The sequence below is a fragment of the Gavia stellata genome, chromosome 13 (genome assembly GCF_030936135.1).
Source record: "Gavia stellata isolate bGavSte3 chromosome 13, bGavSte3.hap2, whole genome shotgun sequence".
Taxonomy (NCBI): domain Eukaryota; kingdom Metazoa; phylum Chordata; class Aves; order Gaviiformes; family Gaviidae; genus Gavia; species Gavia stellata.
Genome location: NC_082606.1, coordinates 5,464,150 through 5,489,280, shown reverse-complemented (window position 1 = coordinate 5,489,280; position 25,131 = coordinate 5,464,150). Strand labels below are relative to the sequence as shown.

Genomic DNA, 25,131 nt, shown 5'->3' with positions numbered 1-25,131 from the left:
AATACACCTATATGCCTAAGTACATGCAGGTACTAAAACTATCACGTGTTTCTAAACGGGGACCGCTCAGCTTATGCTGTAGAATTATTAATAAATCGGAAGTGGTGAGGGCAGGATTTTCCACGTTTCAGTGCTCCGCATGTACGTGGTCAGTTCTGGAGAGGTGAGGCTCTCTGCGAGATTCGAAAACAAACAAACCGAGTCATATACTTTTTGACCCGGTTTCAGCAGTGTAAGTGTGTACTTTTTGCCCATTGTACGTACCTTTAATACAGATCACGCTGATGGGGCAGTTCTGGGAGATGAAGTAGTGGCATTCAAATGTGGTGAAGTCGTGTCTGCTCGAATTACGTACGCTTGATTTGGGTACACACCTCATGCCTTCTCTTTCCCGGGGTCCGGTTCGCTAGTGCTCCTGTTTCATCAGTAAGCCTTTTATATGGTTGCACTACACGAGTAGGTGGTATTACACTTGCCTTTTTTTTCTGATCTCTGCAGAGAGTATAGTGATGGGCGGAATATTGGTAATAAAGGTTCACCAAAGCGACCGTGTTTCCATTTGTGGCAACACGATGTACCAGCGTGATGTTTATTTATTCACTTTGCTCTTGCTTCCTTTTTCCCTGTACCTCTTTTACCATCTAGATAGGGTTCCAGATCAGGACTCGGGTGCAAGAACTTGGCCACGGCTGTATCTTTCTTGTGCAAAAAGCTGGAGCTCTCCAGATTTGCCCTACAGACAGCTACACCAAAAGGGAGTTGATAGAATGTGCTCGTGCTGTCACGGAAAAGGTAAGACATCCCTTTATGTTGCCCCATGGTGTTTGTCTGCCGAGCTTCCCCAGGCAGTAAATCAGTCAAATTGTTTGGGTACAGGAAATTATTTGAACTTCCTATTATAGTAAAATATTGGCTAAATTACACTAAGTTCTTCTGTTTCTTTCAAGTGTTCACTGCAGTTCGTGTGCTACATTAGCCCACGATTAGCCCTTGCTCATATCTCGTATTAACGCTTCAGCCTCGTACCAGAGGGAGACTGGTCCAAAACTAATCCCTAAGACTTGAGATGGCACTTGTGCCTTATGAGGCACTCCCTTGGAAATGCCAAGTCTACGTGGATGGCCACAGTTACTAAGATGAGGTTGGTCGATGACACGTGACTTCATGTAGCGACGTACTCCCCTTTTGAGGCTGGGCCAAGCTAACGCACTTAGAACTGCCTCTTCAAACTGTCTGGGGTTTCTTGGTCTATGGAAACGTCCACTTCAAACAGATGGCTCGGCTTTGCTGAACCTTTTTGACGGCCTCTCTCACCTTTTGTTGGGCAGGACCATTAAGAGTCAAATGTCAGTTCCTTTTAGATTTCACCAAGCACCGCTTGTTCAGCCTGTGTTCGTGTGCTTTCAGTTGTGCAAATTTTCCACCGTGTCACGCGCCAGGAGTATCAGCAATTCCAAATTTAGGCAGGAGTAGACAGTATCTTGTAAAAAGAGTTAAAGCTGATAAGGAGAGTAATAATGAATCCCAGGGACAACCTATTCAGGGACAACTTTGAATCTGAACAGAACCTCAGGGAGAACGGTACTATTGGAAGTCAGTATACGTATCCCCAGATGTAGATCCTTGCTTGCAAAAGCAGAATTTAGGACCGTAGTGTGGCTTGAGAACAGCGTTGCAGCTGTGGAGGAGAGGTTTATTAAAGTTTGCAAAATGACACTGCGGAATGAATTTCCAGTGTTGATTCCAGTCATGTTAAAGAGCTCACTTAACTCAGTATCCCATAATGAGGCTTTCTTTCGATGACCGCCTTGTTGCTTTATGTTGTTTCCAGGTCTCCTTAGTTTTATCTGCCCTTCAAGCAGGAAACAAAGGCACGCAAGCCTGTATTACTGCCGCTAGTGCTGTTTCTGGGATAATTGCAGATCTAGACACCACTATCATGTTTGCTACTGCTGGAACCCTTAATGCTGAGAACAACGAATCATTTGCAGACCACAGGTCAGTGTAACTGAAAAAGATGGAAGAGCACGTGCGCAGGGGAACTGACAGAAGCGACCGTCATGTGGAGATAAATTTTTACCTTTCTGGATTCCCATGAATAAAATTGAATGAGGCAGTGGAGTGAGAAATAGGAAAAATGGGATATTGATAGAGAACGGCAAACTTCACTTTGGTTAGTTTTGTGAGGAAAGAATTTTAAAAAGCTGGGGAACATCTGCCGAGAGCACTTCCAGCAGAAGACCGCAACTGTAGCAGTATTTTGGGGTTATTTTGTTTTTACTCAAGCCATCTTATTGCATAGAGTACCATGCGCTGTTATTCCAGTAGCAACAATTAGCTGTCCGTGACATTGAAGAGGAATCTTCTATCTACTTTTTTTCCAGCAGCTGTTCTTCACTCTCTGGCTGTTTGTCTTGCTAAATCATGCTTGTGGTTAATGCTGCTGTGGACAGCAGTGATGGAAACGGCACAGCTATGCCATGCATTTTCCCCCTTGGCAGAGATAAGCCCATTTTCCCTTCAAGTAGCATCTGCAACAAATTAATCCCACAGCATTTTTCCTCACATTAAGAGATTTGCAGCATCTGACTGTTACTTCCTTTGCAGTAAAACCCAGGGCTTCACAGCCAAGACACTGACTTACTGCTTCGCAGCCTAGTTGGCTTACGTGACAATTGCGTGGCCAGCATTTATTTTCCGCCTTGCCAGATGCTCAAGAAAGAGGAAAGATACAATGGTGTGTAAGTTGCTGCCATTCTGCAGACTGAAAGTCAGCGATTTTCATACAGGTGTCATTAATTTCCAGGCTGACATCTTACATGAATATGGTTCTAGTTTTCCGTTAACTTGACTCGTTTGTGAAGTGCATACTCAAAATGGTTTCTTCTTTTACCCAAATGTTGCTGGATTTGTTGTCCTGACATGTCAAAACATGTATATGGTGGGGGGAACCCTGACTAGGTCACGTTCTCTGTTCCTTTTGCCATTCTTGCTGCTACCTTCCTCACAAATAATTATTTTCATTTCCTTACAATATGCTGATTAAGATGGGGGTCTGACAGCTGTCACTTTCCTCACAGCATGGCCAGATTTTCTTTTGGTGTTAAAATGCAATGCTCTTTTCTGCTACTGCCCTACCTCATTTCTTTTCAAGATGGAGTCATTTTAATAAACTGCCTTGCATCTAGCCCAAAAAATAATACTACTGTTTTAATAGTTGTCTTGCCTTTTTTTTTTTTTTACTTGCAACCTGGCCTGTGGTACATTATCATGAGTGAACGCTGGCATGATGACTTACATCAGCTCTTTTGTGTAGCTGTTAGTCACCATAACGTTGAAAAACATGTTTTTTTCCTCTTCTCATTTTCCACTTCCTTCCCTGCTTCCTCTTTTTTTGCTACAGGGAAAATATTCTGAAAACAGCAAAAGCTTTAGTTGAAGATACAAAATTGTTGGTTTCTGGTGCTGCCTCAAGTCAGGACAAACTGGCCCAAGCAGCTCAGTCGTCAGCTAACACCATCACTCAACTTGCTGAGGTAGTAAAATTGGGAGCGGCTAGCTTGGGATCTGATGATCCTGAAACACAGGTGAGATGTTTTAAGATTTTTCTGATGCTCTTAAAGAGACCAGAGACAGTTTTCAATTGATAAGACTTTGTGAGACTTCTGCTTTTAAGCAACACAATAGGGTTCATCTCTTTTGGGACTTCTCTGGGTTTCCTCAGACATCACTCTTTTTTTAGAATACAGTCAAGAGGTTAAAGCATTGAGTGGAACTAAACAGGCCTTTGTATAACACTTTTGCTTTTATTTCATGGGTGTGTTCTAGCTGGGATGCTTTTGGCAAAGTATTTGTCTCATTTTTACTAAGTTGTGATTGGAACCCTGACTCATCCCATTTTTGTTCTAAAGAGCCTGCATGACTTTAAAGTTACTTATCCAGCTTGTGTAGGCTAACAAGCTCTTGCCATTCCCTAGCTATATCTGAGTTGTTTTTCATTTAACTCAGTAACTTCAGCCTTCAATGTAGATTATCTCAAATATTTCTTCAGTTGTTTGTTTGGATCTTGATGAAATGGAGGTTGGCAAGCGTATTGCAGATGTGCCTGTGATGGTACCAAACTAGTTTGAGAAGGCCTGCTCATTTGCGTAATGCTCTGAAAGGGATCTGTCTTCTGTTTCGCTTGACCTGTATGATGGACTAAACTTCTGAGATGTTCCTCTCTAGGAAAATACTGCTGGAAGCGCCTTTTTTTTCTCCCCCTTTTTTTTTTTAACAGAAGGATTTCCATAAACTAGCAACATTTGCAAAACATTTATCACACGTTGTTTTTCTCTATATGTAAAAGCCGAGAACACTGTACTTAGAATAAAAGCTCTTGTGCACAAGTAATTATTTATTTGGAGCAATTTTATATTGCCAGTTTGAAATTGTAGGTGCATCATGTGTCCTAAATGGAGTATTTCTGATAGCTTTAGCACACAATACTGTCACAACAATTTTCCAGAGCATCAACACTTACATTACCTGGTGTGATAGATTTTCAGGTGTCTTACACTGCAAGTTGCTACACAACGTGGGCAGTTGGACAACGGAGAATTGCAACAGTCTGTCCCATGTTTCAGGTTCTTTTCTTATTTCCATAGTCAAAGAGCTTCTGAGCTACCAAAAGCTAAATAAACTTTTCAGGAAAAACAAAGACTTCACTTCTATATAAGTTACAGTGAACTACAAACATGAAGGAATAAGGCTGTTTTCTTGCTACTTATAATGCTACAGAAATGCAGTTATTGAGAAGTGATTGTTCCGTACCTTTCCCCCCCCCCCCGAGCTTTCTCACTTTTCATGCATCTTTCAACATTTTCCTTAAAATGAACTCTTCTGAATTCCAGCAGAATACTTAAAACATCTAATTTTCTACTGTTGGAAAGGGCAAAGAAGAAGGATTTGGAGGAGAAAATTATTCCAATAATACCCTAAAATAATTAACAAGCCTGTTGTAGTGTCTATATTTTGTCTAGGACTTCTGTCTTTGAGCTTAGGTTTAGGGGACAATATCTCCAGATTTGACTTTTCCTGGCTTTAAGGCCAACCAAGTTATTCAGCATTTAATTCTGTATAGCCTCTTACAGAGGTTCAACTTCCTTTTCCCTGAAAGAACGTCCCACTCTAACACCTAGCCATAGCAAGTGCATTTGGTCTTTCAGTAGGTGATTTCAGAATTTGGTACGTAACTGTAGCATTAGACTGTAAGCTTGTAATCAATGTGTTTTCTTGTTCTCCTCCCGCTTCCACCAAAACTGTGACGAACGTGGAGAAAAGTAAACCTCCTCTTAGGGAAGCTCTGAGGAAGGAAATCCTACCAGCAATCAGCATTCCTTCACAGGCAATAGTCGCTTTTTATAGATCCTGACCGGTTGTATGAAATACTGTAGCTATCAACACAGCTTTTCCTCTTCCAGAATATTACATGTTTTACTGGGGTAAAGGGAGGGTGGTACTATTTGTGTACCACTAGTAGATTTTTTTTAGCTGTGTTCTAAAAATCACACCCTCATCCAGGCTACCGTTTCTTGCCTGAGGCTTATGGCTATTTCTCATTCCTATAGGTTGTCCTGATCAATGCTATCAAGGATGTTGCAAAGGCCCTTTCTGATCTCATTGGTGCTACCAAAGGAGCTGCCAGCAAACCAGCAGATGATCCATCCATGTACCAGCTGAAAGGTGCTGCCAAGGTAAAACCTTATTCTTACATTTTATTTGAAAGTATCTGTGCAATCACACTTGATAGACACGCAAAGCTTGGATTTCAGCAGTTTCTGATTGCCTGAAATCTCATCTCCTTTTTTGTTTTATTATCATCTTGGGACGATACAGAAAAATAAGAAGACACTATTGAGTTGCCATGAAGCTATCAGTTTTGTAGGCTGTCAGATGACTTTTGTGTTTTTGATGAAAGAACTGTAATCTTTCTGAAGAGAAACTTCTTTCTTTTGCAAGCCCGTAGCTGAGGGCAGGTTCTTTAATAACGTTATAGACTAAGATTTATCCGGGATAAAATGGTGCCTAATACTACATTCTAAACAATGACATATGCTCAGGATAAGCATGCGGCCTCCTTATTTAGACCTTGCAGCTTGGGGAAGGGGAAGGGAAGTGGGGGGAAAAAAACTCCAATAACTCTACAGTAGGTTATTGTACATTTCTGACCCCTCTCTCCTAGATCTTCCCAGGAAGTACATAGGTATCAAAGCTCTAAACTCGCACAGATTACACCATACCTGTGATATCTTTGTGCTTTATTTTCCCTGCGCCTGAGATGTATTATGATGTTTGCCTCACAAAGATCTTGTGGCTTTGTGTCTACAAAATATTTCCAGATGTGGAGATTTAGGCAGTATTACTTTTGCTTTCACATTATGAGAGTGTCGTGGTAGCTTCTTGCTTGGCTGGAAGCTCTTCTCACTCTCATGTCTCTTGCTTACCTGTAAGATCTGTGCCTCTCTTCCTTTCAGAGCACATGATAACAGTATACTGTTGAGGCAGTACTTGAAAATGACCCATCTTGTCAAAAAAAAGTGGCTTCTTGGCTTTTCCTGCTGTGAAGAGCTCTCTGTGCTTTATGTGATAATTGTCAAGAAGCTGGCCTTTCTGTCTCTTTTCATTGTAGCTGTCATTTGCATCTCAGCATACTGGGGTATAGGAAAGGCGTAGTTATTACAGTGACAGGTTATTCTGCATCTTTTGGGTCTGTAACACGGATTCTATATCTGCATTTGGGCTTGAGGCTGGTGTTTGGTTGCTTGCTGGGGTTTTATCTGCGGAGAATCTACTGGGTAAATTTCAAAAAGAAATACCATGCCTCAATTCACATGTCTTTCAACTTGCAATGTAAGATGTGCGGGAAGAAAAGACACTAACGTGATCAATCTGTCTAAGAGACCTACCCTGGGAATGTTGTGAATTTTCCATTTTTTTGTAAAATTTTTGCCAGAACGCTTACACTTAAGATGGTATTGCTCTGCAGTTAGTTGTGCTACATTTCTGCAACTTACAGAGAGCTTTCAGAAACTGGCCAACAAGAGAGTTGGTATTTAGTCCCGTAACAAGTACAGTTCACGAAGCATCTGAGGCCCTAGTAGAAGTAATAATACTACCTAGCTTAATTTGCCTTGCTTCATACCCTGCTCTCTCGGAAAATGGGAGGAAGGAATCACGTATTTTTGTCTTCACCTCTCTCTTCTTCAGGTGATGGTAACAAATGTCACATCGCTTTTGAAGACTGTTAAAGCAGTAGAAGATGAAGCTACTCGAGGGACGAGAGCTCTTGAGGCCACAATTGAGTACATCAAACAGGAACTCACGGTACAGAACAAAATAGCCATATATGGCACTTACTGAAAGTATGCTCTTACACGCAAACTAGCCTGCCCAGGCACTCCTCCTCAAGCTATGCTTTACTGTCTTGCAGTGTGTTGGATGGAGTTTGGTTCTCTCTACCTGTTGCAAATCACCTCTGAAAGTACAATTACAATGCCACTTCAGCCTATCTACTTTCAGATGTTACCAGCCCCTGCTTTGAGATTTGAGGTGCTACTGTCATGTACAAATCCAGAAGCAACTGCTTCTTTAGACATTAAACTTTCACTACAGATATTATTTTCTGAGTCCAGTGTTGGTCACTTTTTTTTTGGTCCTGGCTTTGGTAATGTCTCCTCAGCATCGTAGCCATATTGCACCTGCAGTTTAATCTTGTTTCTATTTTCCCTTTATTACGAAATGATACTACCTGTGATATGTAGCCTGCTATCTGATATTCTGTCTGAGCAGGAATTAACAGCAGCATGGAATTCTCTCCCAAATTAGGTGTTAGACCATCACAATTGTTTTCCTTCCTCTTTAAAAGTGTAGCCTCCAGCTGCAGCTTTCAGTTACTTTTTTTACTAGTAACTTCAGTTACTTTTTTTTTACTAGTACACCAGTCAGTGATATAAATTAATACCTGTATGTTTTTGAAGCCTGATTTTTTCCCTTCCTTTACTTACAGTCCATTTTTATAAAAAAACTATAGACACAGTCTTCAGCAGAAGATATTTTGTTGTATAGACTGTGGATTAGCCATCCTTACACTGTAACTGCACTGCCACAGTTTTGCCTTGTCAAGTATTCTCCATAAAACATCTATTGTTCATTGTGTGAGCAATGGTCTTGTAATGAAGAAATAACTCTTGTTTATTTTAAATTTCTTTTTTTTAAAATATCTGTATATAGTTGTTGGGAATTCATATGGTGTCTGCAGTGGTAAAAACTCCTAATTCAGTACCTGACCTGGAATGTTCTGTACAGTATCTAGTGCATATTACTGTCATGTATCCTCATGAAGGCTTGGCTAAGTTACATTCCTTCCCGTAACTGATCTAAAACCTGTCCAGTTCTGTCGTTGAAGGATTGTGCATTATCACATCTGCTATCTCAATCTGGTTGGTGTCTATTTGAAATGTTCCTCCTCTTCCTTTTCCTTTTGTCAGCATTGCTAAGGAATGGGTCTGTGGTGGTGGTGTTGTCATCTCTTTTATGGGGACAAAAGCGCAGTACTAGGAGAGGGTCGAGAGGAACAGAGGATGGCACGTATGTGCTCAAGAAAATGTGTCGAGCTTGACTTTGAACTCCAGGGACTGAATCTGAGCAACATTGAGGGATGTCCTTCACATATTTAACTATTTAACTTCACATATTTAAACTTTATTTTTTAACATCGCTTCCACTTCTGGAGAGAGAAAGTGAAAAACTAATGAACCAGGAGCACGGGATAGACGAGGCTCATTTTTGTCCGGACATCTGCATTCTGTAACCACTAGCCTGCTTAGGTTGCACTGCGTGTAGTCAAGAAACCTCTCCTGATTAATTGTGTGCTCCGACTTGCCCCTGCACAGTAGAAGAATGGCAAGCGAATACAAACTAAAGCTTGGGGAAAGGAAATATAAAATAGAAGTAAGGTTACCCAGCTCTTATTACCTATGTCTTACCACAGTTCATGTATTCCATTATTCATGAGAGTGTACTGTAGGATAATTTGAACTCTTTTCACACGATTTGCCCTGCAAAATTATATCTTAATGTTTCTAAGGGAGACTAAGTATAGCATAAGAGACAACGCTCCACCTCCACTTTTTTAAGAGGTATTTGAATATTTTACTGATGTTCTCAATCTGTCCTGCACTGTGCTATCAACAAGGGCTTGGTAGGGCCCAGCCTTTGCAGGGGAAGGATCTCCTTATGTGAGTAGACCAGCCTAAGCAGCAGTCAGGATGAAAAAAGAACAGAATTAAAGGAATAGTAATTCTTTTGAGCCTGTAACACTCTGAACAGCTGTCTGTAACAAACTGTCATCCAGGTAGTCAAATGGCAGATGAGATGAATGGGTTAACCTGTTTTTTGTGTGCTTCCCTCAGCTTATTGTTTCTCTCTGCCGTCTGTAGGTGAGCAGGTGCCTTATCAGGACCAGGCTCATGACAAGCAAGAATGATACTCAAATACTCCACATATGTTTCTAATTTCCTGCTGTTTGAAGGCTGCTTCCAGTTGCTGTCTCTTTCTCATGGTTGTTCTGCTTTGACTTGAATGGTATCAGGCTTTCCTTCTGCTTTCACTTTCAGGTTTTTCAGTCAAGTGAGGTTCCAGAAAAGACATCATCACCTGAAGAATCAATCCGGATGACGAAAGGAATCACCATGGCAACTGCCAAAGCTGTTGCAGCTGGGAACTCATGCAGACAGGAGGATGTGATTGCCACAGCAAATCTGAGCCGCAAAGCAGTAGCTGACATGCTAACAGCTTGTAAGGTAAAGATTCGCTTCCTTGCCTAAGACTGATTTTATATTTTTGTGTGTGTGTGTGTCTCTAAATCCCTTGAATGTTACAGTTTCTTTTCAGTTTTTTTGTATTAATGCTCTACTTTTCAGGTGAGAAACTTAATGGTTATGATAATTTTAAGGGAACGTCTCTCTCAGAAAGGATTTTCTGTGCAAAAAAGAAGCAGCACTAATATTGACTATTTTCTTTTTGTGAAAATGAGAAGTTTTATTTGACCTGAAACATCCTAGCTTTCAGTCTCCTATTAAAATGGAAGACAGACAATCTGTGCAAGTAGTAGAATATACGAATAATCCTATGGTCACAAATATGATTTCAGTATTTCTAGGAACAGTGAGAGGAATGGTGAAGGGAATCACTCAGGTCTATTTTTAGTTGTCCTTTCCTCCCCTAACCCACCTGTCAGTTTGCTCAATTTCTTCTGTGCTTTTCAAAAATGTGTTTTGCCTTTGCACCAAAAATATCGGTACCCTGTTTTCTACACTTGCTTGAGATAGACAACTTTCAAAAACTGACCTGCAAAACTGGGGGGAAAGTATGTATCATACAAATTACTATTAAGCCATTTGGCTTTGTTCTGATGATAAAAAGATCTAGGCATAAATTAAAAAAAAAAAGGTATTATTAAGATCTCATTCCATTTGGTCTTCAGTAGTAACACAAAAGTGCCTTTGTCTGTAAATTGTATTTATTTACTTTTGCCTTTACATGTATGGAAGATAACAGTAAAATCATGGTGCTCTCTGTGAGATGTCTGATTTTCAGTATTTGGTCAAATCCTAACTGCCTATGTTGGTCCTAGATTACTTTTTAGCCTAGTACTGCCCAGGTGGAAGGGTTAATTTTGTTTTTAAAATGATCCTTGTGCAAAAGCACAAGTTCTAATATAACTTACAATTGGATTTATACAAAACCATTGAACAAAACGTTTTCTTTTGACTTAGTTTTCTGACGGGGTTTTTAGTGTCTGACACTTCTTGACAACTTTGCATGCTTCAGGTTTTGATTCTGTCCTTTCCATAAACTCAGAAGGTCAACAAAACAAAGCAGCTCTAATTTGCACGGGAAAATTTAACAACTGTGCTACTTACATGAGAACTACCGTAGCCTAATATGTCTTAGATACAATCCAATTAATTGAAACTTCTAAGGGAAGCTAAGAACAGTTCATAGTAGTGCAACATTCTGACAAACCAATTCACGCATGAATTCAGATGCTGAGGCACACTAAACATTCTTCTTTGTCATTTCAAATGGGTTACTGCAGACACATTTTTGTTTCCATCTCTCCACGCAGGCAGCAGTTTCTCAGGAACAGAATCCTCTGTTTCCAATAATGTTATAAACACACTCACGTACACAATATACAGCCTGGTACGTCATTTTGAACATTTAATTATGAACATTCATCTTTTTGTGTTTACATTTGCTCCCAATTAATTTAATGGTTTCGGAGTTCATGCATTGCAAGCGGCCGACAGGATGAAACTTCCTGCAAACTGAACAATGGAGGTCTGGGATGCTGGAAAAGCATTCGTGATTTCCCAAAGATTTCCCTTCACAAAGAAAGCAATCTACAGAAGGAAAATGCCTGGGAATTGTTTTACTTACCTGTAACAATAACACTGACAAGATGTAAGATCTAGTTTTATCTTGTCTAGCTTTCCTAAAATCAAGAGCGATTATTGGGCGAACAGGAACAAAAGTCTCCAGGTACACTAATTTTATGCACTGTCTAAAATGTATGACAAAATAGCCATGTCATTAAACAAAGCTTTTAAATATACAGTTTTTACCAGACTTTATTTAGAAAATCCTGTTTCTACAAATTTTGTGCAGAGACTTAGAAATCTTATTCCATTACTTTCTACAAATTGATTACTGTACATAGCATTTCCATGATAAGCCACATCCCTTGAATTTTATCGATAGTAACCAGCAGTCTTAGGCTCACTATGCCATAAAAGCTGTGCAATGTGGTGCAACTTGGGTTTTGTGATATTTGACAAATACTGGAGGGGTTTCCAGTGTCATTAAGCTACTCTGTACAATAAGCAACTGACAAATAATCAGATTTTTATGTCCTTTGGACTAAGACAAAAGTGCATGTACATGATCTATGGTAGAATTGTATAGAACATAGCTCAGACTTCCCTGGTGTCAGGAATTTAAATTCAAGTTCTGTTTCATTGCCAGCTGCCTAAGACAAGTAATATAAGGGATTTGACTTATTAGCAGTTATATACATGCTTGTGCTTGTTCTGCTATACATGAATTTACGGTGCTCATTACTAATTCTACTCTTATAAGCAGATGCCATTTCAAAAGACAATGAAGTTGATTACTGCAGGATATAATGAACCAAGACAACTCTCATTAAAGTCAGTGGAAACACTGTAATTACATTTACTGAAGGTTAGAGCAGGCCCTAAGATAATAACAATTTCTGTCTTTATTACCTCTTTGTATAAATTAATGACTATGCAGTAAGTAACCTGTGCATAATATCACTGGTTTTAATGATTGCTGTTGGAAAGGAAAGAGGTACGAAAGGTCTGTCAAAAGCATAGAAAATAATTGACGTGAGTAATGACTTAGATCGTCACATAGCCAGTAGATTGAGGGAAACCATTATTCACCTTTTCTCTGCACTCATTAGACTGCATCTAGAATACTGTGTCCAGTTTTGGGCTCCCCAAAAGAAGAAAGGCACTGATTAAACTGGAGCGAGTTCAGCAGAGCCCACCCAGACGGTTGGGGCTGGAGCACAGGCCCTTTGAGGAAACACTGAAGAACTGCCTGTTCAGCCTGGAGAAGAGACGGCTTTGGGGAGACCTCACAGCAGCCCTTTAAAACCTACTGGGAGATTGCTGAGAGGGGACGGTGTCGGGCTATTTACTTGAGGTGCATGGCAGGGGGACGAAACACAATGGTCAAAAACTGAAACTTCCAATTATTCCACTGTAGGCATAATTAAGCATTGGGACAAGGGCCTAAAGAGGATATGAAATCTCCATCTTTAGAGGTTTTCAAAGACCTATGTGGACCCAGTTTAGGCAGGAGGTTGGACTATGTGAATTCTCCAGGTTCCTTCAAACAGTACTGATTTTTTGACTCTGACTGTCTCAATACATTGCACCTCCACAAGTTATTAATCCGTGCCAACAGGACATAAGTTGTAGTACTAGAATCAAGTAGTGCTTGCTGCCTTACTGTTTTGAAAGCACGTGGAGAGAAAATGAGGGCTGATAGTGAAGAGAACCCTCAGCTATGAGGAAATAAATATGTATTTTGGTTCTTCAGACACGTGTTTCAGTTTGAGACGCTTCGGCAGGCTTTCTGTGCAAGTCTGCAAAAGTAAACACTTCTGTTGCAAGTCCTAACTGGTGTAGTGAGGTTTCTGTTGGGATGTTTCTGGGTTACAAAAATGTCTTCCTAAAATTACTTTATCACCTCTTCAGTCTGCTGTGAAGTGTATGGTTTAAGACTCATTGAATCTTAAAAATGCTCCCAAAATATTCTGGTATCAGTCTTGGCTATGTATGCAAAAGCATAAAAGGAAGTTTATATTTCTGTCCTACAGATGTTTGCTCTAATTGCATGTGTTAAGTTCAGAAGAGCCATATTAGGGTGCTTACAATGTATTCATATGAAACACTGGGGGATCTTTCTGCCCTATTTGAAAATGAAAAATAAGCTGTCGTGGATTTTTTGGGCTTCTGGAGCTTGTTTGAAGTATGCTGAAGATGGGGAAAATCCTATCCTGTTTCCTCCCATCTCCTTTCCCTTCAGATTATTTGTTGACAAGATGAGGAGATGAAGGTGGCTAATGAGAGCCGTTTTCGTGCTCTGCTGATCTTGAGCTTCCCGGCAGAGGGAGCCCATAGACCAGCCCCAGGCCCAGCTAACAACAGCGCTTGCTCGGGATGTTGAGGGTTGTAGGAAAGGCTCAAAGTAAGTGAGCAGTGAGATGATCCCCGGTCCCAGGGGAAGACACGAGGCTGCAGGGGTGGAAGGAGCTCCTCTGTGAGAGGAAATGCTAATTTTTAAGATTCTTAGGAAGTTTCACTTGTCAACAACTAGCACTTCTGTTCAATAAAAACGTTCCCTAGAAGTTTATTTTAGAAAATACAAGGCTTGAAGAGGCTGCAGTTTTCACTTTTATTAAAAATAAAATGGATGAATTAGTCAGGCTTATGTCAGATGTCAGACACTATACTTAGTGGAAATCCTTAAGAAGTCAAAGAAGAATTGACGCTGCTGCTGCTTTTCCGTATTTAAACGGATGGTTCCAGCACTACCAATTGCTATGTTAAAACCCTACGTCAAGCTAAAGCCATTAATAAGCTTTTACTTACAATGTGTTACCACACTAGATAACAAAAAGCAGCTAATGCTTTTTTTGGGTGGGTGGGCTGGTTGGTTGGTTGTTTTTTGTCCCTCTCGTGTAGAATAACGATATCCTGGCACTTCCATAGCACTTTTCATGTGCCGTTTGAAAAGCTTTCTATAAGGAACAACCTATTGTCTTTATTTTGTGGAATGGAGAAGGAAAAGTGAGAGACCCGCATTTGACCCACCCACTGGGCTGGCGGTTGACCTCTGACTGGCCCAGCGTCTTCTGGGGCCAGACCAGTGCTTTGGTCTCTAAACCAGACGGCCATTTCTGCTTTCATTCCTTGATGGCAGACTGTACAGACTTACAATAAAAAAATGGTTTTAGCATATGTCTAACGTCTAAGATGTAAACGGCCATTTGTGGGTGGCAAAACTACACTTACAATTTTCATTTTTGTTGGTATTAGTAAAAAAGAAGAGCCACAATAGCATAACCTTTGCACTGTAGAACAGTATATACACAACCCAAGAGCCCATTCCAGCCCCCAGATAATTTCCAAGTGATATATTTTCATTAGAAGAAATCATAAATCTTCCTGTATTTTCAGATGGTTCTTCAAGGGTTTCTCTATTTGTTCTCAACTGGCAGAAAGAAGTAGTACTACCGCTGACAATATCTAAGGAAGGACACTAAGAAAGACTGCAGATGCACACCCAGACAGCGGGAGGTGCTGATAAAAGGAAAAGTGTTCCCAGTGCCATTCTCAGACCTGGAGCTCTGCTGCTCTTTGAATGCAGTTTGCTTACACCTTTACAACAGAAACAGCTGGCCCTCAAGCTGAAATGTCATTTGCACATTATGAGAAGTCTCTTTCTTTCTCTTTCTCCTATCTTCTCCATGTTGACCTCCTCTTGTGGGAGCAGTTTTGTACTAATGTTGTTTTCCCTCCTCAGCAAGCATCCTATCACCCAGATGTGAGCGAAGAAGTTCGAGAGAGAGCCCTGCGCTTTGGAACAGAATGTACCCTGGGATACCTGGAACTCCTGGAACATGTTCTCCTGGTAAGGAGTCGTCTGCATGCACATACTGCATCCCTTCAAGGACAATAATCTCTCTGACCTCTTTCTATAGTGGCTGCTAGTGAGACATTTTTATCAGTGTGTCACAAGATTATGAACAGTTTTGTTATTCAGGAAAAGCAAGCTGAAGTAAACTCAGTACTTCAGCTCAAACTGTGAGACAGAAGGAAGACTGGAAGTATTTAAATGGGACTGAATTCTGGATCAGATCTGGAGGCAGTACGGGTCCTGACCTAAAAATGGTCCCTGACAAAGAAATTAAAATAAGACACTTCATTATTCTTTTAGGCCCGCTATAAGCATTAGATATATTAGGCACACTCCTGTCCCCCAGACCAAAGAGGTTTCATAATCTTTATGAACGCACTTTTACATGCCTTTTGCAGTCCCAATTCCAGGAAAATGAGAGGCACCTGCTCAGTGCCATCCCAAAACCCCAGGCCAGCACTGCCTCACAAAGAGCTCTGCAACTCATGCCAGGCATGACACCCCCAAAGCTCTGCATAAAACTTCTCCACTGAAATCCAAATTCATGAATCCTGCTGTCAGTTGGCTCTTCTTGACCATACATAATTATCACATAATATATTGTTCTTCTGTTGCTATTACATTTGTAGGAAGCAATAATGTGTGTTTGAACTAACATTTGTGAGATATTGAAGTTTCTGGAGGTGACTTAAATCAGCAATCAGCTTCATGGATGCTCAGAGATTTCCTTTAAGTGGCTTTAAGCTGACATATTGAAGTCTCTGAAATTGAAATTTGCAGCCACTAGCTGCAGATTAGCAAATCCAAGTCAGCTTTACTGCTGAGAATACAGCATGTCTAATCATTTACATCAACTCATTGAAATACACATAATGTGGAAGTAAAGTCACAGTTATGCTTGCCACTAGCAGGGAAAATAGTTCAAGAAAGATTGAACTTGTTATTGTAATTCCTAGAGCTGCATAGCAGTAAGTAATTTAGCATTAGATGTATGATCCATTTTTAGTTTAGAAGTGGTGAATTTTTCAGATTTGGTCTCCCAAACTCAGTCACAGTATTTGTTTCAAACTATATGCCAGAACAGACGAAAGACTTGAGTCAATTTTTGCTCATTTTCCTCTCTCTGCTTAAGTAAAGAAAGGCCTATTCCTCCAATAAAGCGGAATAGGTCTTTCTTACCTTAAGCTGCTTTACCTTCAGGGCCCTAAAGCCATGAGAAAATTCCTGTCCCTCCCCTCCCCCGCAATGTTTGCTGCCGTAGAAAACTGACTCTGACCCAGATTACAACACAATTGAAGAGTATAATGTCTGCATGGAAAAAAAGATGTATGGAATGGTAACTTCATCTTGACTCTGCTGAAGTCTGTCTAGAATTAGTCACATATACACATAATACATCCATGCTGTGCTCCATAAATGTAAACAGGATCTGGAAAGTAGATGAACAAAAGATCACTTTCAGAGGAGCATTGAACCAAGTAAATGACAGACTTTTTGTTCCTAGGGACTTTTGCCCTCTTTCCCCTGAGTTCTAACTTTTGGGACTTGTGGCAGAGACACAGTCTACATGTAACCCAAGTGATTTGTTTGCTTGTTCTGTGGTTACCTGAGCTGTTCTATACAGAATCTTGCTAACTTAACATCCTAGCTCAGATTTGTTTTGCTCAGATAAAACAAAACAATAGCAAGATGGTTTCAGCATCAGGCAATTGTGTTGCTTCCTGATTGCTGTTACTCTTGGTAGTTTAGAACCCCTAGGTCTACAATCTCATTTAATTTATAGCCTCCAGAAATGCAGATCATCTCAGATTAGAAATCTCTAATTAGTTCATGTTAATACAATTGTTAGTAAGTTCAGTCATGCCCTTGGTAGTCAGGCTAGGGATGATTGCATGGGTGTCTCAACACAGGGATGCCAAGGAGTACTATTCAGCAGCCATATTTCTTTGAAGATGATACATTTAAGTGCAAGAGTTCTGAGATGCAATATCTAAGATTTCTTAAGCCAGTGTATTGACTTGTGCAGAGGTTGCACTGGGCAAGTGGCACAAAACTGACTTGATTGCTCAAAGGAATATTCCTCTAATCACCTAACTAGGAGTAGGGCACAGGAAGACACTAATTAAAGCTGCTGGGCATGCACAAATGCATATAAAACAACTTGTAAGCTGTATTCTTAGCAAGGTTAAAAATTGACCTGCCCTTCTAGATATTCATATGCTCCATCTCAGTCAGTACTGATGCATGCTGAGTTGAGGTAAAGTCTGAAGCTTTTGTTGTTGTTCTTATGCCATGCCTGTACATGACTCTGCAGGGGATGAGAATCTGCTGTGAGTTCTAAATTGGCTTTAAAACAATGCAATTTGTAAACCGCCTAGTTTTAAAATGTGCATCCATTTGTTCAATTCCAACATCTACCACTATCATAGGTAGCACTAATGTCACAGTTGCTGGAACAGAAAATGTCATTCTTTGCTGTAGTCCTGACCACATTCGCGTATTTTTGGACGTGTTAGCTTGTATGGGAATATAAACCTTGAGATGCTCAATCCTCAATTTCTGCCATACTAAGGGATTATGCAGTGTATAAATCTTGGTTATAACTGTGTTGTTGCATTTTGTTAGCATTGCAGATTGTTTAGCTATTGAGGATTCATGTAATTCTGTTTATTATGAAAACTAGTTGACTAAAGATCATCCTTAGGAAGCAGGAGACCAGTCCACCCATACATTGACATGGCAGTTCCAGAGAGATAGAATTCCTTGTGTGGCAGAGTTCTCACCAGGCAAAGTTAAGAAAACAACTCAGTTTATTTTATTCTGTCAAAGCAAGGTGTTAGACATTTGACTGCAAACAGGAAACACGCTTACAAAAAGATAAAATATATTTTCAATGTGCACTTAGTTTTCAGAGCTGCTTTGTAAGTAAATGCACACCCGAATGTGACTTTTGATACTCAACCTCTTGTTTTGCTTTTAAATATCTCTATGTACCTGTCGCTGTCCTCTCAGAAGTAGTTTCTGAGTATACACGAAATTTCCAGAACTTAATCTTTTTTCTCCTTACAATATGGTAATTAAAAATGCAAATGTTGTTCCTGTTCAGGTGAAGAATTCAACGCCACTGTCTGAATGTCTGACTGTTTTCCATTTGAAGAAGCACAGTTTAATACTTGATGCAAATTCAGTTCAGAGGTGTCTGTCTTTCTCTTCTATTTAAGGGTCTTGCCCAGAGTTGGCATTTTCATTCTGTTCACCATTGCTGATTTTTTTCCAGAACAGGCAACTAGCGCTAGCTTGCAGAACTCTCTAATACTCTTTCTTAGAAATAGTGACCAGTTTGTTAATACTAGAAAATCAGCTCCTCTCCAGCAATTTAGAAAGACTGAGCCTGATGCGTAAGTATAATGACTACAGTATCTGAGAATGGAGTGCTAAAGCTGCATATTCCTCCCACATAGTCACACATACGCCTCTGTTTTGGAGAATTCTGTCTTAGTTTTAGTACTGAGAACTTCCAGACAATATTGTGAGTTCCTGTAGAAATGCAAGGCAGTGCCGCTTTCCTAGTATGCATCAGATGTTGCAGCGAAAGCCTTTGCTCCTAGTGATTCATTGACGATTGTATTTCTCTCACTGGACTCATGTTTTCTCTGAGCCGACTGCGGTATAAACTAAATCTTTCACTAGTGTGCCTTGGGAATGTTCCAACGTTCTCTGGAATCCTTACTAATATGCATTATTACATTTTATCTTTTCCTCTAGATACTTCAAAAACCAACTCCAGAACTAAAGCATCAGTTGGCCTCTTTCTCCAAGCGGGTTGCTGGTGCTGTTACAGAGCTCATCCAATCAGCAGAAGCAATGAAAGGTGAGTTGGGCAGCCTGGTTACCGGTACAGTGTGCTTTTTACTCCAGAGATGATGATCTGTCATTTTTGTAGTTTAAAACAAAACTAAAAACTAACAGAAACCCTTCTAGTATGTTCTAGGTGTCTTAGTACCACCCACTTGATTATTTTAATTTCTCTGCTGGTATTCACTTGTTCACAGTGTTGGTAAACATGTCTATTTGAACCTCTCCCACTTCATATGCTTGGTCATAAGTCATCTGTAAATTATGTGGCCTTTGAAGATGAAACCATCAAGCAGAGCACTCAAGAGCCACAGCAGCAGAAAACAAAATACAGTATCACTTCTCTTGAACTGGTGGCTGAATTGTAATCGGATGGCTGGTTCCTTTCCTTACACTCACGTTTTTTCAGTCAAAATAAGTTCTTGGCTTTACAATGATAGCTGCTTTCCAACTTCAAATAAAAGGGGATACCATCACCTTACTGAATTAATACTCAGCCTCTAGCAATTATGTCAATTTTAGGCCTATAGTGCTTACAGTCCTCTGTCTGGGTCCTGCCCTGACAAAGCATATTAATGAAACAATGACACTTCAGAAAATTGTGGTCTGGATGATTTCCTGAACTCTTAGAATTGAACAACTTGTGGACAGATATAAATTCAGCACTCAAATAAGCAATGAATTCCATTGCTTAGCAGAAGTTCACTGTTCTAATAACAGGCGAGTGGTATTTTTCTCAGATACTGACTTCCTTAGTAAAATTTTTATCCAGGGATGCATGCAAACTCTTAGGACGACAGTTCTAACATTCTACATGTTAAATGAGATGAATACATATTAAAGGTGGTGTTATTAGATATTAGACCACTACTGCTGAAGCACATCTACTACCAGGTTTACTGGGAACTTTAGTCTAAAGAAATCTTCACAGCCATCAGTAAGGCATATGAGCATTCTAATCTCATAGGTAATAGAATGCTACAGTAAAATATTTTGAATAAAGCATTGTAATAATTTTTTTTTAATTCTGCCTGCCCCCCCCAAGGCTTCTAGTAAATTCATATTTATTCAACCATTCTTTCCTAATCTAGGCCAGAGAACACTATACTAATTTTTCTGATATTCAGGTTTTCCTCAGTTATTTCCTGCTTTTATCTGTACACATTCCTTGGAAAAGAATCCTGACTAAACACTTTTCATATATGGGAATCCCTTATTATTTTCTTACAGGTTTTTTTTCTTGTATGTCTTAATACAGTTACTCTGTTTCATATAACAGTGATGTACATTATGATTTTTCCCTGTTCAGATAAATTTATTGAATTCTTCAGCCTTTTCTGCATTCTTTGTTATGTTTTGAAATTTCCATTTTCATTTGTTAGCAAGCCAAGCCAATATCAGAATTTTTCTATTCCCTAAATGCTTTTTAAAAATCTTTATTGTCCTCATCTTTGGAGACATTTATTTATTTCCAGTACTTCTTGTATTTTAATTCATATTCATTAAAATAAAAAGGCACTTTTTTTCCTTGCCACTTACTGCCTGTAGGGGATTTTTTTTCATTCACTGTAGAAGCTTTTTTGTGGAAAGTAAAATGTTTTTTAACCATTCCCAATTTTAATTACTAATTTTCATTTTTAGATACATGATAAAATTCTGTATCCTAAGGAATTTAGCACGTAAATGTTTTCACCTTTGTGAAATGCTTTTTTTTTTTGAAGAGGAGCTGCTACATTTTACAAGTTTGGTTTTGACTGTGTTTATAAATGCTGCCTCTATCAAAAATATTTTTTCCCCTGCTTATCAGCCAATATTAGGGTTTAATATAGAATGCCTTCATCTTGTACACCATTTGAGCTGAGAAATTGTCTTTGATAACGTTTTGATGTTTGATATAAAATACGTGTATACATACTATATAGGGATTAGCAGCATGAAACGTAGCTCACTAGGATTACAGTACCATGTACATCAGCTTTCTCCCAGCACATCATAAATAGGAGCCAGTCATTTTGTATTCTCCTGCCATTTGGCCATCCATAGCAGAAACTGCCTCATTCCTTAGCTGGTGCAATGTTGATCCATAAGCATTCAAGGTTATTTCCTTTGATGTTTGATGACTCGGACATGGGTTATGCCATTCCTGATAGGAAGTGCCAGTATCCTTCTCCTCAGTTGCTCTTCCTTAATAACTATTAATGTTTTAGTTGATATTTTAATATTAGGTTCACCCAAACTTTCTGATCCAGTTTCAATAAGTTGTGTTTTTTCATTCTAACTTAGTCTTCCTTTGCCTGGTGTGCATTGCTTCCCATCCTTTTCTGCTTCCATTTGTGACACCACTTCCTCCCCTTGCCCTTAGTGGTTATTAATGTAGAAGTTTTCTTTCTGATTTCCTTTTCTCTCTCCGATTTTTCCTTTTGACTTTTTCATTGCTTCCCTCAATCCAGAACATGGATGCTTTCTGAATCTTGTCATCCAGAGAATAATGTTATGAAATTGAAAATAATAATGCACTGAGAACTTCCAAAAATCTGAGATCACCTCCACCCAAGTATTCGTTTTGTGGACCTACAAAACTTCTTTGAGCCAAGAGAAATGCCAAAAACTCAACCAAAAAAAAAAAGTTGACCTTTGGATATGTTACAGAAACTGCTTTGGCCTTCTCTGCATTGCTGTTAGAAACGCATTGTCAAAAGCATGCTTTCTTCAGCGAATACTAGCTTCATCTCCAACCACTGCCAAAAAAGAGACTCTGAAAAATGCGCTGTGGATGATTATCTGTTGTCTATAACATGTCCTCTTTACCATTCTGTCAAGCTTCTCAATGTACCTTACAACTTGCTCAAGTTAGAAACTATCTTAGTAAGAGCTCTGATAAACGAAAGTTGAGTGACAGCTAGTTTTGTTCCCAGTATGGACAGTATCCCGTTTTGAAGCTGCTTTGCTTACACATTTCTTAAGCAAGTTACTTTCATAACAGAATAATCCTGCTAAATACTTTTTTTTGCTCTGACTTACATTTTGCTCTCAGTGGCATAAACTACAGTGGTTTTATGACATTATGGTACTAAAATCAGCTTTCTACGATGCGCATTCCATATTTGACGCTTGGAGCGTGATTGTAAATCACCCTGTTTGAATGGCAGCTCACAGTGGCACTGAAGTTATTGTCTTCGTCTCCATTAATTTCAGGGACAGAGTGGGTGGATCCAGAAGACCCAACAGTCATTGCGGAGACAGAGCTACTAGGGGCTGCAGCATCAATTGAGGCTGCAGCAAAGAAGTTAGAGCAGCTGAAACCAAGAGCCAAGCCAAAGGTGAGTGTCCATCCCCATTGTTTCTTTGAAGTTAATAAAGCAGAAGATGCATATAGCCCATATATTGGTGTATACTTTGTTACTGTCCATGATAGTGGTATAAACAATCAAACCTTGCATCGGTCTCAGTGCCACTAGACACTGCACTGGATGGGACTTAACCCTGAAGCAAGAGGGTAAAAAGATGCTTTTCAGGGAGTGAGTCAAGCACCAGCCATGAGCAAGCAAAGGAAGAAAAGCCAAATGTTAGAAATGCTTTTAAGAGTTACAGTATCATTACTGTTGATTATTTACTTTTCTGTTTCCAAACACATTTTACTGATGTGAAAAGTCATTCTCACTTGCTTTCCTTTGAAGACCCTTTGTTCTCATCTGAATGTGTGTAGTATAGCAGGAGAAAGCAGCAGCAACCCAGAAGGAATTCAGCAGAATGCAAAAGACCTTCAGGATTTTCTAAGATTAAAAACATAGCATTTTATGCCACGCTAAAAGAGTAGCTGCTTCAGTATCAAAACAGATACGTGGTATGACCATTTCTATTTAATTTTCCTAAAGGAAAATAAATTACAGTTCATTATGAAAGCAAGTAGTGTTGCACGTTGCCAGGTCATTTCAAACGTGTCTCTGAATATATTAAATAAAATTAAGCCAACTATTTCCCTGTGTTGTACAGAGGGAATATAAGAAACTTCTGTTACTTATGGCTGTATGCATAGCTCACAAAGCTGGATCACAGAGAGCCGCTACCTTTTGCCTAGTGTGGAATAACAGACAGGTTTTAGAAGAAATTACCATGTTGTCTAGAATCCCATCTCTCTAAAATGAAAATCATGCTTTGGCTGTGCAATTGACTTCAGGAAAGGACTATGTATCTATTTCCCTGTTTATGCAGCTTTGTAGGTGCAAAACTGTTTTCTAAGTAAAGCTAATGAGAAGTCTTTCTAAAAAGCAGGGCCTCAAGAACATTCAGTGTTGGATGATTGGTTTTGGTGCGGGGTGGTATTTTGTCATTCAGGAACATCAGATGAAATAGTTCTTGGTAGCTTCACTCTTTGAGGACTTCCCACCCCCCCACCCCCTGCTTAGTGATGGGAATAAATTAGCTCATGTAAAAGAAACGCTCTTTGTCCTGCATTTTTTAACAAGTACATCCATTTTGTTTATAAAGAAAAATGGTCCTTTATAATGAGATTCTACAGAGCAGAGGACACAGGCTGAGTCTGAGGAGAGGAAGAGTCCTCCATCACCTTTTCTATACAATCACTGCACAATAGCATATGTGCGTTGCCTAGTAACCATCGAGCAGTTTCCTTCCAACATCTAAGCCACTCCAGGGTCATTGTAATTTCCCAGTGAATACAGATCTCACACCTGCTCCTCATTTAACATGTTAATTTGAGTATCCAGTCTGCCTGTGATTTATTGGTCTGTTTATTTGTCATTTTCTGAAACTAAAATTCATATCCAATGTTTGTTTAATTTGGGATTTTAAACAGCCTTTACATCCTTTTTTAGATGTTTAACCCCTTTCACAATATGGATTGCAATACACATCAAAGATAGTAGGAAGATCACAGAGTGGCTCAAACACCACTTTTTCTGCTGAAGACTTGTAGCTTGTATCCTTCCAGAGTAGAATTTCCTGCTCTGAACAGGCTCTGTCTTTCTCATGCTTGTCTTTGACAACATACATAGTGTTGTAGTGTGAATGCCTAGACTAGGTAAGGGGGGTGATACAATTGATTTTTCTCATGCTTAGCTACTATTCCCACATTTCATAGGCTATCTTCTACAATGCAACAGACCGCTGGTCCAGCAAGACCGATATCGTGCTTTGGTTAACAGTAATCATCATCAAGTGAATGTGCAGAGAAGTCCTTAGTTGGTAATTTTAGAATAATCTGCCTGCAGGAAATCCATCATCTTCATTGTTATTAATTGGTGGCTGATTCTCTGTTTTGGGGTAGGCTTCTGTTATTGGGGCAGAGAATGGGAGTCATTTGATTTAGGCTTGAAATTTTCATCTTTGTGTGTTCCCGTTTGTCTATTATCTCTAAAGGAAAAAATCAATAGCTGAAGGTAGGGTTTTTTCTCATTTGTTCCACTATCTTAATATTTTGATACTTCTGGACTTTTTTAATTCTTCTTTTCCTTGTTTTCTCTTCATATTTTTGCACCTATCATACCCCCTTGATGTCTTAGACTGAGACCAATAGCATGAGATGTCTTCATTTTCCACTACTGGGAATCATCTTATCCCAGAGAACAATCTCTAATAAGACACAGACCTGCTAACTGCTGCCCATGTTTTATTGTATGATGCATATTCTGTTTGCTTTAAATCCTGGTCTTTTGGCTGCTGGTGAATGTGCCCCTAAAATGCTTAGTCCGCTAGTCCACTGCCCCATTGATACCCTGTTACTATGTGTCTGTCTTCTGAGCTTGTATCTTGCAAGCACTTTGAGGACTCTCCTAAGTAGGTGTTGTTACTCCTCTCCATAACACAAAACCTGTTCAGTAGTCTCATTGCAGTGTTCAAGGTGGGGAATGATCTGTGAAGCAATGAGATCTTTATTGTTTAGTAAGCAAGTTTTGACTGTCATATTTCCTTTAAATACAATTATGTTTTTCCTGGGCGTGGACTCTTTTTTTGTTTTCCATTTTTGGAGGGTCAAGT

At 39.6% G+C, this 25,131-nt stretch overlaps 1 protein-coding gene across 1 annotated transcript in view; it reads left to right on the top strand.

Annotated features, from left to right (window-relative positions):
- TLN2 (talin 2) overlaps positions 1 to 25,131 on the top strand; it is a 115,611-nt gene that overhangs the window by 77,675 nt on the left and 12,805 nt on the right. Inside the window, exons 43-51 of the mRNA XM_059824175.1 lie at positions 646 to 792; positions 1,832 to 1,998; positions 3,404 to 3,587; positions 5,610 to 5,735; positions 7,249 to 7,365; positions 9,657 to 9,842; positions 15,166 to 15,273; positions 19,045 to 19,150; positions 22,330 to 22,454. Coding sequence (XP_059680158.1) covers positions 646 to 792; positions 1,832 to 1,998; positions 3,404 to 3,587; positions 5,610 to 5,735; positions 7,249 to 7,365; positions 9,657 to 9,842; positions 15,166 to 15,273; positions 19,045 to 19,150; positions 22,330 to 22,454 — 1,266 coding nt within the window. The remainder of the gene's footprint in view (positions 1 to 645; positions 793 to 1,831; positions 1,999 to 3,403; positions 3,588 to 5,609; positions 5,736 to 7,248; positions 7,366 to 9,656; positions 9,843 to 15,165; positions 15,274 to 19,044; positions 19,151 to 22,329; positions 22,455 to 25,131) is intronic.